The sequence below is a fragment of the Chrysemys picta genome, chromosome 4 (assembly GCF_011386835.1).
Source record: "Chrysemys picta bellii isolate R12L10 chromosome 4, ASM1138683v2, whole genome shotgun sequence".
In the NCBI taxonomy this organism is placed as follows: Eukaryota; Metazoa; Chordata; order Testudines; family Emydidae; genus Chrysemys; species Chrysemys picta.
The window spans coordinates 106441343-106454317 of NC_088794.1; the positions used below are offsets into that span (position 1 = coordinate 106441343).

General features: G+C 38.4%; 1 protein-coding gene across 22 annotated transcripts in view; it reads right to left on the minus strand.

The window, feature by feature from the left end:
* Nucleotides 1-12975, minus strand: part of HECTD1 (HECT domain E3 ubiquitin protein ligase 1) — a 109586-nt gene that overhangs the window by 65764 nt on the left and 30847 nt on the right. For all 22 annotated transcript variants that reach the window (XR_010601070.1, XR_010601069.1, XR_010601068.1 and 19 more), the window contains exons 3-5: nucleotides 4510-4744; nucleotides 3035-3262; nucleotides 161-442 (exon numbers count right to left, since the gene is read on the minus strand). Coding sequence is in view for 19 of the 22 variants with exons in the window: in XM_065595406.1 (XP_065451478.1) it covers nucleotides 161-442; nucleotides 3035-3262; nucleotides 4510-4744 (745 nt within the window). In the remaining 3 variants the exon portion in view is untranslated. The remainder of the gene's footprint in view (nucleotides 1-160; nucleotides 443-3034; nucleotides 3263-4509; nucleotides 4745-12975) is intronic.

The window sequence follows — 12975 nt, forward strand, 5'->3', positions numbered from 1 at the left end:
ATTTCCATATGAAATGTTTCTTTTTTCCTTTACAAAAAAAACCAAAATTTTTTTTTTAAATCATGAATAGAGGTTTTTAAAGTATATCAAGAAATAACGTTTACATTTTAAAGAAAAATATTGAAAAAGTGAAGAACTGTAGCATTTAAATGATTCTTACGTGTGTTACTACTGGAGAGCCTCTACAGAGGGTTGACAACAGACTCACAATAGTTGACACCTGATTACTCAATTTAGAGTCTGCAGCTGTAGATGGTGCTCCTGTGCTGCTCCGACCCGGTTTGCAAGCTGAAGATGGTCCTGATGCTAAACCACCAGCTGCTGCCATCCGTGATAACAACTCCTCAGTTAGTCCATGTTTGGCTAATGGGGCTGGATCAACTCCACGACGTGTAAATCTGTCAGCTAATGAAGCAAAACATCTAAGCGCTCCATCTGAAACCTGTGGAAAATGTATACAAGATGCTCAAGATCTGTCACTTAAGGAGAATAGAGGCTCACCGTATAAACATAAAGCAACAGTGCTTTAAAGCAGGGGTTCTCAAACTATGGGTTGGGACCCCGCCTTAATGGGGTCGCCAGGGTTGGTGTTAGACTTGCTGGGAGCTGAAGCCCAGGCCCCACTGCCTGGGGACGAAGCCAAAGTCTATGGGCTTCAGCCCAGGGCAGCAGGGCTCAGGTTACATGCCCCCTACCCAGTGCTGAAGACCTTGGGTTTCGGCTTTGACCACCCCTCCTGAGGCGGTGGGGCTTGGGCTTTGAGCCCCCCAACCCGGGGTGGCAAGCTCAGGGTTCGATCCCCACTCTTGAGGTCGTGTAGTAATTTTTGTTGTCAGAAGGGGATCGCAGTGCAGTGAAGTTTGAGAACCTCTGCTTTAAAGAAAAGCATCAGCATTATAAGTACAATATTTTAGCTATCCTAAACTATAAAAATAATTTTTAGAGTAGTTTTTAATAGTACCTATAATTGTTTTAACATCTCCATAACGGAGATATTGAAACAATGAAAGCTGTGATTTTACCTATACCTCCCACTAGAAAGTGCAGTTTGACAAAGTTACTGAAAAACAAAAACACAGTTCATCATTTACCTATATGAAAAAGAGAAAAATTTTGAAGTAGCTGTATGAGTACAGCACTAGTAAAAAAAATGGGTAGTTTATCAAAGAAACTAAAGGTTTCTCCTTAAATTTTACCTTAAAAGTTGATAGTTTCCCACCTTTTACACATTTGAATACTGAAATGCAATTTGTTCCTTCTGAGGGACCATGGCTATCCTCAGCAGGTCACTGCTCTGAGAGTGACTACCTTTAGAACAGTACACATTAGTTCTGCATTGTGGCCATCCCCTTGGCTGGAATAGCCTATTTCACATATTAGGTTCAGGCTATGGGCATTTGTTGTTGTACTGAATATTTCCAGGAATATATCTAATCCAGATGAGTATCATCTCTCCCATAGACTATTCAGTCATTCATCTAGCCTTCTTACAGTGATCCAGACTGCTTGTGTGCTATGTGAATCACTGGAAGAGAATACAGTTTGGGGCTCAGAAACATGCAAAAAAAAAAAGTGACAGACAGACTACAAGTGGGATTCTAGCACAACATGATCTGAGTCACTGTTGAAAGCATAAGGAGTATGGTAGTGAGATCAGTTTGTGCTCCCTGTCCGTGACTTGAAACTGAAACATGGATGATCAGACCTCATCATCAGCTCAGAGCCGGTGATTTAAGAGAACAGATTTAGAATGAACTGTCTCCAAGGCCAAATTATTCTGGTCTTAACTCCTGGCTTGACATGTGTGGGAGAACAACTGTTCCCATGATGTAAGTGACCTGAACCAGAAGTGTATCAACAAGGATAAGGATATAAATTTCCCTAGAAAAGTCCTATGTAAAATATATATATATAAAAACATTACATAGGAAATTTATGAGATACACAGATATTTTTATGATTCCTCAGGTCTCTTTCAATTCTCAAGCAATTCTCAAGGATATTGAGATTATGGATTCGTAGTTGGGAATTAAACTATTATGTGTGCCATTAGGGTATGAGATGCTTCTGAAAGGTAATTCTTACAAAAGGATTAAAAAAAATAGCCATACAATTTAGACCACAGGTGCATGGGGTTCAGAGCTTCCCAGTCTTGATGTGCTTGAAATGCAACAGTTTGGGGATGATGGAGACTTGAACAAAGGAGGGCTCAAACTCTATAGAAGGTTGGCTGCTTTAAGTGCTTAAGTATTTGCTAGGTGAACACCAAATCTGATGCAGAGCAAGGGGTCCTTTTATCTACTGTTAGAAAAGGATACATTCCCATCTCCTAGAGTTAGCTTAAAAGGACTATTCAAACTTTCACATTAGCTGTTAATAAAACTCCAACTGCTGCTGACCCCACCCCACACACACACTGCATTCAACACGTTCATTTTATTTCTCACTGGGCAGCACCAATTTAGATTATATAAACTGATGGAAGGAATATTTAATATAATTTTCCACTATTTATGATAGGTTTTTTTCCTTACAGGTTAGACAAGAAAACGTCACATACAATGTCACGAAGACTGAGCTGGAAAAATTTCAGAGTAATTGTTATTTAAGAAAATTCTTTGAAGAGATTCATGCAGGTTTTCTGAGATCTTGTAAGGGTTTGTTTCCATAAAAGCTTAGGGCTAGATATAGCCAGACAGCATGAAGCAATATTTTTGTTTGCTTGCAACTGAAAAAATTAGAACAATCACAATGATTCAGAGTCTTAAATTTTTCCTTCCTTATGGAAACTGTACAAAAAATTCCAACTGATGATTTGTTAAGCACAATTAAATTGCTGATTTGTAACAAATTCAACATACCAACAACAATAGCATATGTCTACATGTCATACATTCACTAACCTATAGTGGCAGCTGAAGTAGGATACTGCAAAATATAATTAACATCTAACCTGTACTTTACTTTAATAGCAAACTAAAAATATATTGATGTAACTCTCGTGCTACATAAACAATCATTAAAAATTGCTTACCTGATGGTCTTCGTGTTTTAATAAACTAGACAGAGATTCCACACAGATTTCTAATGAAGAATCCTGAGGTTCCATTTTGCCACAAAGTCTGGATACTACTGCCATAGCAGAATGTAAAGTATCTTTATGAACTAGGTGTCCACTATCACGAATAAATGTCAGCACACAGTTCAACCCACCGGCCTCAAACACAGCTCCTGATTCACGGGTACAGATTAGTTCTAACACCTGTAATACAATGAAATTGAATTGTAATGAAGTACATACTACTAGTTAGCCAATTGTTCGCTCCTCATCTCCTCAGCTGACGAGGGGGCAAACCAAAATAAATTCAGTTCCTCCTTCAACAGCATCCAAAGTTTCCAGTAGTTCCAATGCTCTCTCTCTAAGCAAGGGAGTAAATACAGCAGAATCCATATGGGGCACTCCATGTGGACCAGCCAGGGGAAGAGTTGCCTCACATCAGGAAAAGACTCTAGACGAACTAAAGGGCAGCTGCAGGCCTAAGGAGACCTTGATGAGAAACTGCTGAGAGTTAATAGATCTAGTGGGAAGGGGAGAGAATGTATGCTAGGGTATGAATGGTAACTAAGTGGATGAGGAGATGAACAAGTGACAACTTGGGGCAGTTCAAGAGTGAGTGAATGGTAAAGTAGTTTGAGAACAACCGGAGTGATCAATGTTTGCAGTGTTGTAGCCATGTTGGTCCAAGGATATTAGAGAGAAGGTGGGTGAGATGATCCCTTTTACTAGACCAACTTCTGTTGGTGAAAAAGACAAGCTTTTGAACTACACAGAGCTCTTCTTCAGGTCATGAAAGAGATAGTCCACTGTGGGGAAGGAGTGGGGCATTGAGCGAACATGTGAGTTTGTAACTCCAAGGAAAAGATGTGTATGGCTGGGGTGTGTAGGGACTTCATGTGCAGTTATAGGGGCAGTAGTTATATGATAAGAGTAGTTTAATATATTTGTTTGTGTTGGTCAAATTTCTTGACCATTTTGCAAGGCTGCTTTAAGATCATAGCTAGGGTAACCGGACAAGCAGCAGAAGTCCACACATAATTATATACAAAATATAAAACCAAGAGGTTTCAAATGGAAGCTTAATTTTCTTGTCTTATTCTGATCAGAGGCAACTCCCCTAATCCCCTTTTTTGTGGAGTTTTGAAAATGCTCTACAGTTCTATGAAATTTAAAAATCAACTTTCTATTTATATTTAAAAATATGCACATTAATGCCTCAAGTTTCTCCTGATTTCACATTTTATATTCTTTGATTTTTTTCTGAACAATAATTTCAGAAATGTTGGCATAACAAATCGACAGCAAAGACAATAAAAGTACAAGCAAGCAATTTTATCAGACTGAATAAAATAAGTTATTCCTGTTTTTAAATTCATATTACAAACAGATTTTTAAAAAATATTTAAATATTCTGCTTTCTATGAAAGCAGAAATCTATTAAGAACACTTACCTTTACACACTGCTCAGCCAAGTCTCTGCTGGTTCTGTTGTTAAGTTCAACAACAACTAAACGATTACAAAGTGCTTTGATAGCTCCATCTACTCCCACAATCCTACGGGTGCATTCTGCTGATACATCCAGGTAATAAGTTATGGCACGAGCTGTTACCTCTAACACATTGTCTGGCGCACTTTCATCAAGGAAAATCTTGCAGAGTGCTGGTAAGAAAGTACGAGGAGGGCACCTGTAGAAAGAGGTAATTACATATCAATTACTGTACAAATTCCTCTATGTTACAATATTTCATATAGTTTCAAGTTAACAGGTTCATATTATCACACACGGGTACATCTTCCATATAAGTTTGGCAAAAAAACAAACTCACTTGTCAACTAAGCTTATTGCAGTGGCATCTACTAATAATACACATGGAGTACAATGGCTCCATCAGGAACTCTTCTATTACCTGAAAATCAAAAAGGAATCCTACAAAACGTGGGAACATGGACAAATTGCCAAAGAAAAGTACAAAAGAATAGCAGAAGCATGTAGGGACAAAAATCAGAAAGGCTAAGGCACAAAATGAGTTACACATCTAGCAAGGGACATAAAAGGCAATAAAAAGAGGTACATAAGGTAATAATAAGTACATTAGGAGCAAGACGAGAAAGATGAAGGAAAAGGTAAGTTCTCTACTTAGTGGGGAAGGAGAGCTAATAGAGGACATCAAGGCAGCTGAGGTGTTTAATCCCTATTTTCCTTCATCTTCACTAAAAAGGTAAATTGTGACCAGACACTTAACATAATTCATACTAACAACAAAGGAGAAAGAACACAAACCACAACAGGGAAAGAACAGGTTAAAGAAAAATATTTAGGTAAGTTAGATCTATTAAAGTCAGCAGGGCCTGGTGAAATTCACCCTACAGGACATAAGGAACTAGCTAAAGCAATCTTGGAACCATTAACAATTATCTTTGACAATTCCTGGAGCACCGGTGAAGTCCCAGAGGACTGGAGAAAGGCAAACAAATGACCTATCTTTCAAAGAGGGAACAAAGAGAACCCAGGAAACCAAACACCAGCCAGCCTAACTTCAACACTTGGAAAGATACTGGAACAAATTATTAAACAATCAATTTGTAAACTCCTAGAAAATAAGAGGGTTATAAGTAATAGCGAACATGGAATTAACAAATCATGCCAAGCCAATCTGATTTTTTTTTTATAGGGTTACTGGCCTAGTGGATAGGGGGAAGACTGTAGACATGATATATCTTGATTTAGTAAGGCTTTTGACACAGTTATACAATCATAGAATATCAGGTTGGAAGGGACCTCAGGAGGTCATCTAGTCCAACCCCCCTGCTCAAAGCAGGACTAATCCCCAACTAAATCAATTTTTTTTTCTTTTTTTTTTGCCCCGATCCCTAAATGGCCACCCTCAAGGAGGGAACTCACAACCCTGGGTTTAGCAGGCCAATGCTCAAACCACTGAGCTATCCGTCCCCCACTTCCACATGACGTTCTCATAAGCAAACCAGGGAAATGTGGTCTAGATCAAATTACTATAAGGTGGGACCACAACCAACTGAGTAACTTTTTTCAGAGAGTCGTTATCAATGGTTTGCTGTCAAACTGAGAGGACATTCTTAGTGGAGTACCAAAGGCGGTCTGTATTGGGTCCAGTATTATTCAATATTTTCATTAATGACCTGGATAATGGAGTGGAGGGTGGTTGGAAGGAGTTGCAAGCACTTTCATAGAATCAGAGAACTGGAAAGGACCTCGAGAGGTCATCTAGTCCTGTTCCCTGCACTTAAGGCAGGACTAAGTATTATCTAGACCATCCCTGACAGGTGTTTGTCCAACCTGCTCTTAAAAATCCCCAATGATGGAGATTCCACAACCTCCCCAGGCAATTTATTCCAGTGCTTAACCACTGACAGTTAGGAAGTTTTTCCTAATGTCCAACCTAAACCACCCTTGCTGCAATTTAAGCCCATTGTTTCTTGTCCTATTCTCAGAGGTTAAGAAGAATAATTTTTCCTCCCTCCTCCTTGTAACAACCTTTTATGTACTTGAAAACTGCTATGACCCTTCTCAGTCTTCTCTTCTCCAGACTAAACAAAACCAATTTTTTCAATCTTCCCTCATAGGTCATGTTTTCAAAACCTTTAGTCATTTTTGTTGCTCTTCTCTGGACTTTCTCCAATTTGTCCACATTTTTCCTGAAATGTGGCACCCAGAACTGGAGACAATACTCCAGTTGAGGCCTAATCAGCGCGGAGTAGAGCGGAAGAATTACTTCTCATGTCTTGCTTACAATACTCCTACTAATACATCCCAGGATGATGTTTGCTTTTTTGGCAACAGTGTTACACTGTTGACTCATATTTAGCTTGTGATCCACTATGACCATCAGATCCCTTTCTACAGTACTCCTTCCTAGGTAGTCATTTCCCATTTGTATGTGTGCAACTGATTGTTCCTTCCTAAATGGAGTACTTTGCATTTGTCCTTATTGAATTTCATCCTATGTACTTCAGACCATTTCTCCAGTTTGTCCAGCTCATTTTGAATTTTAATCCTATCCTCCAAAGCACTTGCAACCCCTCCCAGCTTGGTATCATCCTCAAACTTTATAAGCGTACTCTCTATGCCATTATCTAAATCACTGATGAAGATATTGAACAGAACTGGACCCAGAACCGATCCCTATGGGACCCCACTCATTATGTCCTTCCAGCATGACTGTGAACCACTGATAACTAATCTCTGGGAATGATTTTCCAACCAGTTATGCACCCACCTTATAGTAGCTCCATCTAGGTTGTATTTCCCTAGTTTTTTTATGATAAGGTCATGCGAGATAGTATCAAAAGTCTTACTAACGTCAAGATATACCACATCTACTGCTTTCCCCCATCTACAAGGCTTGTTACCCTGTCAAAGAAAGCTATCAGGTTGGTTTGACACGACTTGTTCTTGACAAATCCATGCTGACTGTTATTTATCACCTTATTATCTTCTAGGTGTTTGCAAATTGATTGATTAATTATTTGCTACGTTATCTTTCCGGGTACAGAAGTTAAGCTGACTGATCTGTAATTCCCCGGGTTGTCCTGATTTCACTTTTTATAGATGGGCACTATATTTGCCCTTTTCCAGTCTTCTGGAATGTCTCCCGTCTTCTATGACTTTTCAAAGATAATTGCTAGTGGCTCAGATATCTTCTCAGTCAGCTCCTGAAGTATTCTAGGATGCATTTCATCAGGCCCTGGTGATTTGAAGACATCTAACTTGTTTAAGTAATTTTGACCTGTTCTTTCCCGATTTTAGAATCTGGTCCTACCTCATTTTCACTTTGGAGGGCAGGATTAGAATTCAAAATGACCCTGACAAATCAGAGAAATGGTCTGACTCTGAAATCAACAAGAACGAAATGCAACAAAAGACAAGTGCAAAGTACTACACTTATGAAGGAAAAATCAAATGTATAGCTACAAAATGGGGAATAACTGGCTAGGCAGTAGTACCCCTCCAAAGGACCTGGGGGTTAGAGAGGATCACTAATGAGAGTCAACAACGTGATACAGTTGCAAAAAAGGTGAATATCATTCTGGGATGTATTAATAGGAGTGTTATATTAAGACACAGGAAATAAATGACCCACTCTACTCAGCTGAAGTACTGTGCCCAGTTTTGGGCGCCACACTTTAGGAATGATGTGGATAAACTGGAGAGAGTTCAGAGGACAGCAACAAAAATGACAAAACATTTAGAAAACCTGATCTATAAAGAAATATTTAAAAACTGGGCATGTTTAGTCTTGAGAAAAGAAGACTGAGGGGGGGGGAATCTAATAACAGTCTTCAAATATATTAATGGCTGTCATAAAGAGGACTGTGATCAATTGTTCTCCATGGCCACTGAAGGTAGGACCAGAAGTAATGCTCTTAATCTGCAACAAAGGATATTTAGGTTAGATATTAGGAAAAACTTTCTAACTATAAGGGTAGTTAAGTACTGGAATAGGCTTCCAAGGGAGATTATGGAATCATTATCATCAGAGTTTTTTTAAGAACAGATTGGACAAGCACCTGTCAAGGATGTGATAGGTATCCTCATCACTGGCGACTTTTAAGAACAGGTGAGCCAAACACCTGTCTAGGACGATCTAGATATACCTGGTACTGACTGAGCACAGTGGGCTGGACTAGATGTCTGCTTAGAGGTCCCTTTCAGCCCTACATTTCTATGATTCTATAGCTACAGACATAGTTTAGTTTACAAAATTAAAATAAATCAAAAGAGGTAATTGTGGCTAATGTTTTATCATTCCCTTTTTAAAGCAAAATGAAAAAGGTCAAAGTGTTATATTTTTGGTGCTCTTTTCCCCCCGCCACTCTAAATATTACGTGCCAAAATTCTGCAGTGGACTCTCATCCATTTTGATATCAGAAACCAGTGGAGCAGCAGGCAATAACAGAAGGTGGGAGGGCCAGGAAGAAGAGAAGAGCTGCTAGACCTATAAGAAGAGGCAAGTTAATAGAGATAGCCGGAGTCCGGAGCACTACGAGTATACAAGATGAGCTCAGAAGATTGCAATTGAGAGAAAAAGACAAAAGGCCTTGCAGCCAGAAAGAACAGAAGGGGGAAGCCTGGAGAATGGCACCAACAACCAGGAAGATGCAAGTCTACATGACTGGGGATTCCCTACTAAGAAGGGCAGACAGGCCTGTCACCAGAGCTGATCCAGAGAATAGAATGGTGTTCTGTCTGCTGGGAGCTAAAATATGGGATGCGGACCTGAGGCTGAAGAGGATCCTAATGGGAGCTGGAAAGAATCCACTGATTGTCCTTCACATGGGAACAAATGATACAGCTAAATTCTTACTGGAATGCATCAAGGGAAACTATGCCAGGCTTGGAAAGATGCTTAAAGAAATGAAGGCTCAGGTGATCTTCAGTGGGATTCTACCTGTCCCTAGAGAAGGGGAGCGAAGGCGAGACAAGATTATGATGATCAACAGATGCCTCAGGCAATGGTGCCATAAGGAGGGCTTTGGAATGTTGGACCATTGAGAGGCATTCACAGACAAAGGACTGTGCTCATGGAATGGACTCCACCTGAGTAGGGAGGAAAATAGACACCTGGGATGGAGGTTAGCATAACCGATTAAAAGAGCTTTAAACTAAAAATCAGAGAAGATGGTTGGGAGACAAACACTCATGTAATCTCCATGCTCGATTCTAACACTGAACAGGAGGAAAATCAAATAAGAGAGAATACATGGTGGAATAGTAGTCATGATTAGAGTATAAGTATTGAAGGGTATGTGCTCTTCAGGAAAGACAGAAATAAAGGTAAAGGTGGTGGTGAAGCACTGTATATTAAATGATGAGGTAGACTGTAAAGAAATTAGAAGTGATGGAATGGATAAAACAATCTCTTTGGGTAAAAATCTCTTTGGGGAAGAAAACTATCAGAGGCACCCTTGGGACAGTGCTTGGGGTCTGCTACAGGCCCCAATACTCAATTTGGAAATGGCTAGAAACCTCTCTAATATTTTTAATGAAATAAATACTAGGACTGTCAATTAATGACAGTAAACTCAAGCGATTAACTCAAAACAAATTAACTCAATTAAAAAATTAATTGTGATTAATCGTAGTTTTAATCACACTGTTAAATAATAATAGAATGCCAATTTAAATTTCTTCTAAATATTTTTGGATGTTTTTCTATATTTTCAAATATACTGATTTCAATTACAACACAGAATAGAAAGTGTACAGTGCTCACTTTATTTTTTTTATTACAACTATTTGCACTATAAAAAAGATAAACAAAAGAAATAGTATTTTTCAGTTCCTCATACAATTTACGGTATTGCAATCTCTATCATGAAAGTGCAACTTTCTAAACAATGTAAAACTTTAAAACCTACAAGTCCACTCAGCCCTACTTCTTGTTCAGCCAATCAGTAAGACAAAAAGTTTGTAAATCTCCTGTAAATGTAAACAATGTCACCTGAAAGTGAGAACATGTGTTCGCATGGCACTTTTGTAGCCAGCATGGCAAGGTATATATGTGACCAACATTCATACGCTTCATGCTTTGACCACCATTCCAGAGGACATGCTTCCATCCCAATGACGCTCATTAAAAAAAATAATGCGTTAATTAAATTTGTGACTGAACTCCGTTGGTGAGAATTGTATGTCTCCTGGTCCATGGTTTTACCTGCATTCTGCCATAGATTTTATGGAGTCTCGGATGACGACCCAGCATAGACTGTTCTATTTCAGAACACTTTCATTGCAGATTTAACAAAATGCAAAGAAAGTAGCAATATGAGATTTCTAAAGATAACTACAGCACTCAACCCAAGGTTTAAGAATCTGAAGTGCCTTCCAAAATCTGAGGGGGACGAGATACAGAACATGCTGTCAGAAGTCTTAAAAGAGCAACATTTCAATTCAGAAACTACAGAACCCAAACCATCAAGAAAGAAAATCAACCTTCTGTTGGTGGCATCTGACTCAGATGACGAAAATGAACATGCGTCAGTCCACACTGCTTTGGATCGTTATCGAGCAGAACCCATCATCAGCATGGACGCATGTCCTCTGGAATGGTGGTTGAAGCATGAAAGGGCATACGAATGTTTCGCATATCTGGCACGTAAATACCTTGGCGGCTTTATTTCATAAAAATATTAGAATCCTATTTTTGTGATTTTAATTGAATTTGAATTTCAATCCAAATAGAGCTTGACACAAATCACAAGTAAAAAATAATCTAGTAAATAAGAAATGCATCACATTCACCATATTCTAACAATAAAAAGATGTAAAAATTAAAAACTGAATAAAAAAATAAGTAAGTTAAGCTATAGAACTGCTTAAATAAATAGGTATAGATCGAGTGTATCGTCCAGGTTAGCAAAAAGATACACTAACTTTAGTGTAACGGCTATTGGTAATGGTTACCAACTGACGAAAATTAACCTTTTAGAAAATAAATAAAAAGTACAAATGCAAAACATGATTACAAACAATTTTTAAATCACTTTGATTTAAATCAATCTACCCTGTTTGAAAGTCCTCTAATGCCCTTTCCACAATTTCCTCCACCTGCCTCAATTTTTTAGTTCTCTCTACTTTCTCTTCCTTGCCTGTGTTTAACACTCATTAGTTGTGTCTTTCAGTTTGGTGAAACAATACTGGCAGATAGCTGGCAAGTGCACTAAGCTAAACAAACTGCTGAACAGCTGAAACACTCCAAACTATTAAAAAGAGAGCAGTACAAACTGAAGGAAGAGAGATTAAAACATAATGCATTTAGTAAAACTCAAACAGCTTCAGGAATCACTCCTCTCCCCACCCCACCCATGCAGCATCAAGTACCCACTGTAAATGAAGTGTATAGCCTAAATTGCAAAACTGCACAAAATATGTTTATACTTGTAGCATGAAACGTACTGAACAATCTATGCATTCCCTGTTCTAGTACATTTCAATTTGTAAATTGATTATCCACTCATTGTACATGTTTGTTCTATTCTACAAATATCTAGTCCCACTCATTTTTGAGCATCAGCTTTCATTATATATTTTAATGCAGTACCCATAAGTAATTTTAGAAGTTAATTTTTCCATTATCTTTTAAAAAGAGAGAGATTATCAAAGTTTAGTCTACAATTTTTATATAAACATATACAGAATATATAAAGAGAGAATACACGCTCACTAAATTCTGTTAAGCGATAGGGCCCAAACTTTAATTGATCAAAATCAGACAGAGAAAGACAAGTCTTAAGAATATAAAAAAATATGTATGGAGACAAAAAAGCCCAATGAAATGTTTGGCTACTTGCACAGAGTCATGTCATGAAGCAGATAAGACATACATGCTACATGCAAAAGAACAACTCTGAAGAAAGCGTGTCTCTCTCACCAACAGAAGTTGGTCCAATAAAATATATTACCTCACCCACCTTGTCACACACACATACTACATTCAGGTGTGATGCACCCCTGGACAAAGGTAGTACAAGACCAATTCATAGTTAAAGTGGTTCAAAGATCCCCCTAAAGTTCTAAATCACTAAGTTTGAGTTGATATAAGTAGATTAAAACATTTTCAATTAACTGACTGTGAACTTTTAACTTGAAAGCTAACGAATACTTTTTCTTCAAACTTAGCATATTTTGTAGATAAGACACAGAGAGACTGCTAAGCTTCCATTAACTCTCTTAGAAGCATGCTATTTTTTGTTTTATTTGTAAATATTTTGTTTCTATTACATTTGCTTATCATCACTTAAATCTCTGATCGTAATAAACTTATTCTTGGTTTCACTATAAGTTCTTCCAGTGCAATATGTTAGAGCAGGGGTCGGCAATGTTTGGCGTGCGGCTCATCAGAGTAAGCACCCTGGCGGGCCGGGCCAGTTTATTTACCTG